This window comes from Atractosteus spatula, chromosome 9 (genome assembly GCF_055471065.1).
Source record: "Atractosteus spatula isolate fAtrSpa1 chromosome 9, fAtrSpa1.hap1, whole genome shotgun sequence".
Lineage (NCBI taxonomy): Eukaryota > Metazoa > Chordata > Actinopteri > Semionotiformes > Lepisosteidae > Atractosteus > Atractosteus spatula.
In genome coordinates, this window is record NC_142714.1 from 38,568,774 (window position 1) to 38,574,148 (window position 5,375).

The 5,375-nt window shown below is 35.8% G+C and overlaps 1 protein-coding gene across 1 annotated transcript in view; it reads right to left on the reverse strand.

Annotated features, from left to right (window-relative positions):
* The window catches only part of fgf16 (fibroblast growth factor 16), a 16,498-nt gene extending 11,335 nt beyond the window's left edge, over positions 1 to 5,163 (reverse strand). Inside the window, exon 1 of the mRNA XM_088925454.1 lies at positions 4,893 to 5,163. Coding sequence (XP_088781580.1) covers positions 4,893 to 5,163 — 271 coding nt within the window. The remainder of the gene's footprint in view (positions 1 to 4,892) is intronic.
* Positions 5,164 to 5,375: the final 212 nt, after the last annotated feature.

Genomic DNA, 5,375 nt, shown 5'->3' on the forward strand with positions numbered 1-5,375 from the left:
TTATTTTATCTGTAGAGTTCTACAGATAATACATTACTTAAAAGGCATAAAAAAGGACTATAGCTCCAAAGTAGAGAAGTATTGTGTCAAAGGGTACACACTGAAACAATTTTGAAATAAGTATTAAATTAAACTTTTAGCAATGACATCATTCTGTTGTTTTTAAAAACATTTTTGACAAGAAAGTACAAAATTCACTTGAGGTATGGGTCACATGGTGCGTTTAATTCAAAAATCTGAATTCAAGTCTGAAATACAATGCCGAGTGAGATTTACTGATAGGAGTTTTTCTCAAGATGCTTTACAGCAGTGAAAATGCCAAGTCAAAGAGATAAGTCTTGAGCTGGGATTTTAAAATAGATACAGATGCAGACTCCCTGATGTAGTTTGGGAGGCAGTTCCATTAGCATGGAACATGATAACAGCAGACTTACCACCCACTGTGTTAACTGTTTCACACTCTGGGAACAGCCAGAAGTTCTAAAGTTAGAAGTCCTAATTCAAGGTGTAGGAGGGGGTAGAAGCTCTCAGGAACTTTAAAGGATAAGATGAAAAAGTGCTAGACTCAATACATACAGTAGTAAATTTATTTTTTTTAAGAATCTGAGTTCTGTTCTGTAACCCAAATATTAGCTTGTACCTGCTACTGACATTTGAGACAACTATGATTTTTAGACTTAAAATCTAGGCAAAAGAACAAGCACAATATAACCCTCAATGCAACATATAAAAACACAAAAATGAAACAAAGTTTGATGAATGAGCTTATTTTCAAACATTTCTCTGTCTTCTTTGTTTTATACAGTAGATACACGTCTATATACTTGTCGGTTCAACCTCTAGAACCAAGGGTTCTCTTGGGTAGATATAATATTTTTTTAACAATTATATATATATTTATACTTCAGGAAAAAAAATAACACTAACACTATTCTATCCTAAATACAGTTACTTCTGCTTTATCTGAATTAAGAAAGCAAATTGGAAATGCTTAGATCTTAATTTCTTCATGTAGGTTTTAGTCTGTACAGGAAGTTTAATTGATAGTCTATGTAGCTGTGTGTCAGGAGAATAATAGTGAAAGATTAAAAAGGTGTCAGTGGATAAGATAAGCCAGGGCCAATAAGCAATCCTAGAACCATCATAGAACTGAGTCCTGAGGTACACCCAAGATATAAAGTTAGTTTAGTTTCATAATATGAAGTTTACAGTGAATGCACAATGTTCAGAAAATATGTGGGACTTAAATGTAGAAAGTGCACAGACCGAAAGCTTCTATATAATCAAACAACATCCTAACAATTAACAATGTCAAAGGCTACTGAAAGCTGATGCATTTCCAAACTATCCAGTCGTCACTGATAATATGGTAATATTGATTTACTGGTACTACTGTAAATACTGATATAAAGCTTATTGGTAATCAACTTTTTCAAATTAAGTAATAGAAGGTGGCTAAGATTTAAGAAACTGACAACCACTGCAGACTCCTGAGTTGAACTGTAAAATTGAAATGGATAAGTAATGTTAAACAAGTTTGGTGTTTACAATGTATCTCCCTTTAAAAGCCAATTATCAGCCACTGTCTCATCATCCAATTGACTATTAACCGTAATTAAAAAATACTTAAGTAATTTAATTTGTTGCTTGTAGTTGCAATTAGTAAACTACACTATTAACACTATAGCTTGAAAATAATATTTTGAGACATCTCGTTCAGCAACAGGTGAAAATAAATGCACTATTTTGCATATACAGTAGTTTGCAAACCTGCAAGACTGAAATGTGAGTTAAACAAGCTCAGGGATCAGTTGAAAACTCTACCTTGGGGATGATGAGTTGTGTTAAGTGAAAAGTTGTTCACCATGTTTTGTAATGAGTAGATGTTAAGTGATTTCTGGGCATCACAATTGAGCAGAGATAAGTTTAAAGGACAAACAAAATAACACTGAAAAGAATATGGTCTAGCTGAAGAATGTGATTTATTTGCAGCAGAATCAACAGATGGAACACCGACACTGTCACCTGTGCTACGATTTGTTATCTGAGTAACTATACTATAAAGATGGAGGCACAAAAGCATAGCACTCAGTTCTGCTGTCTCACAACTGAAGAAGAGCACCTTCCGTGTTTCTGTGTTTGAAGGTTCTGTACACATGCACGTTTGCTCCGATTTAATCCTTCAGTCTTAAGGTGAGCTACAATATATACAGTAGCTACAGCAGATATGAACAGGTGTCCCCAAATGGGCACCCCAATTTGTGTATATCCTTTCCTATTCCTAGGTTGGAGGCCCAGGGTAGAGTCTTGCCTTGCATCTTGTACCTAGTGGGTTAGTCTCCAGCTCATCACATCCTTCTAAGAATCCTTCTACTGAAAACAGATGAAACGTGCAACACTTTCAGAACGCTGTACTTCAAAAGATACTATCATTGCTATACTATACATCACTATACTAACATTTCTACTATCATCATATTAGCACTGGGCCATTTCTTCTTTGGTAATTTACCTATACAAATAAGTCTATTCTTTCTAGGCCATTGCATTTTCCATCGCATGGCTCCATATTCAGCACACCACAGAGTAACTCTTTCAAGCACTATGAAGTAAGCATGATGGTAGCCACTACAGAAAAGATGTCTTTTGTCAAGTCTGTCATAAAAGGTTTAAAAACAATTTTAGAAATGACAAAATTCCAACTAGCAAAAAAAATGGACTAAAATTTAGTAGCAAGTAGTAACCAAGTAGTAATTAGCACAGTTTGAAAACAAGTGACAAGTAACAGGATAAAAACAGGACCATGGACAGGTCTTTACCCAAATGCCACTACGTTCTCCATTGATTTTTTACATTTATTTTTAATTTCACATAAATATACAGTACATACAGTGATGTAACCTTAGAGTTATATACTAAATATATGTCAGTGCAAAGATAAGATACAGAAATATCCTTTGTGCAATGCACTAAAACTAATTTTTATAAACCACATAAATGAGAAATGAAACACAGAGGTACGGCTTAAAAAACTAGTTTTATTAGAATGGCCAGTCTACTGTCTCTGTTTGTCACTCACTTCTGTGTGCAGCAAGACTAGAAAGTGCAGAGCAATTAAAACTTCAACAATGCAATTCCAGCTGGCCAGCTGCAACACTGAAGGCACATCTGCCCTTGTCCTGCATGGAATAAGACTGTTTTTTAAGACTCTATACTCAATTCCAGCACTCAGCCACTGTTTAAGGAGCATCTGCAAAAGAGCCTAATGCACCATGATTGTGTGATGCTTTACTGAGGCTAATATCTTTGGGCCACTACACTGAAATTAACACATGGACTTGATTCATGATCTCAGAAAGGTTAAATCTCAAACCTAATTGGGTTCAAAGTCTAGTTAGTCAATACACAGTCCTCTTGTATAATACTTAATGGGATTAGCAGTTCGTCAGTATAATCTTTTATGCAAAAATATAATCTTTTAAATTTATGTCAAAGACTTTTGGAAGACATACAGGTTTGCTAAACTCTTTCATTATGTGGCATTAGAATGTAAAAGTCAAACAAAAAGTGTAATGAAAGCATTTAAAGCCCACAGAAGAACAATATATTGAGTTAGTGAACACATAAATATAAGCGTATTGTTGGCATGAGGAATGCATCGTAAACCGCAAATCATAAAATATTCTGTCAGGTTTTGTATGTTTCTAATCAGTGTTGCCCGAAACACTTCAGTTGATTGACAAAGGGTAGTATTGTTTTTAATATTCTTTTTCACCGTTTAGATAGACATGATTTATAAACTACAGAGAAATGACTTAGGTGTATTTTCCGTGAAAAGACGGCACATTTCAGTCTGAATAAATTGGCAAATGTCTTGTGTAATGCTAAATCGCGTGTTTTATATTTTTTAGTAAGGCACCCTGCCCTTACTAAATGAAGCACACATTTCTGTTGGGATTTCGTGATGATAAAAATCAAACTCTGCTAACGCGCTTGTTTTGGCTTAAAGACCAAGCATTAAACTTCCTTGAATTCCACAGTGCCTTTAATGTAGATATTTCATTTTTTTTTTCAGAAAAGCTGCACCTGCAGAATTACCACGAACATGAAAAGCAAAAATGCACATTTCTGCGTCCTGACCTCATTTGTTTATAATTCTAATTCTAACTGTTCCTGGGATGATTTATATTAATAGTATAATTAGTAGTGTGTGTGTGTAACTGTGGCGGCTGGATCCTTTGAACCAGTTCATAAAGAAAAACAGACCCCTTGCTGATCGCTTGCTTCCAGTGGAGCAAAGACACCCGGGTTCCCCGAAGATCAAGCAGCTCGGAATTGTTCAGGCAAGAATGGCTAGTAATAATAACAGCGGTAATGAGGCAGACGTGCCAGGGTAAATACCCCTTTGAAAACTGAAATAACAGTTACCCGCGACAATGTGCTTACCTTATTCCACGTCATCTAAATTAGTAGTTAATTAACTGGATTCATTGCTGTCATTTAGGGCATTTCTAAAGTAGTTTCTCACCCACAAAGAATTTCCAACCATTTAAAGCTTTTTTCCCCAACATTTTTCAGGTGTACTTTTATTTTACATACAGTAGGCTTATCGCATGTCTTTAAAATCTGTTTTAATGCAAAAAACTGCGCCGATTTCTTTCTGCACGAAGATCTAGTAACGTTTTTAAAAGCAAGTCCTAAACTCAACTAATAAAACGTAAATTCTTTTGTCTTTTAAAAATACAAATTTACAGTTAATTACATTTTAAGATGAAGCTCTTAGCATATATCGTGTATATACTGGACATGTTGATAAAGTATCTGTAGATTTGTATTTGGTCTCAAAGAATCACAAGCTCCAAAGTGAGACACATTTATTCTGTCTTGCTTACCAAATCTGCTGTGGTCCTGTCTGGTCCCATGTACGGTGGCATTGGGAAATATCTCCAAATGGAAACCAGTCCTACAGTAGAGCTGCCTTCTCCGCAAAATACCTTTCAGGTGTCCAAAATCCGTAAGAGAGCCTCTTTGTAACCTCCCTTCAATCTGTCCCAGTCTCTCATTCAAACCCACAGGCGACTCCGGCAGGGGAATATTCCCGAAGGCTGGAAACCCTTGTAAATCCAAATCAAGCGCCCCGAGAAAACCGCCGACTTCTGCCATCGCTCGCCGTGGGAAGAGTTGCAAGTCCAATTAAAACTTTAATCGACTCAGATATTAAAGTTTGCTCTGAAAGGTGTAATACAAACCCATAAAGATGCTTTACAAATCGTTACACTTCACGCAAGGCTTCTGGCTTCCTACAATGAACAGGTTGTCAATAATATTGTTTTCATTTATCATCCCTTGCTATTCATCACTGTGGAAATGTCTGT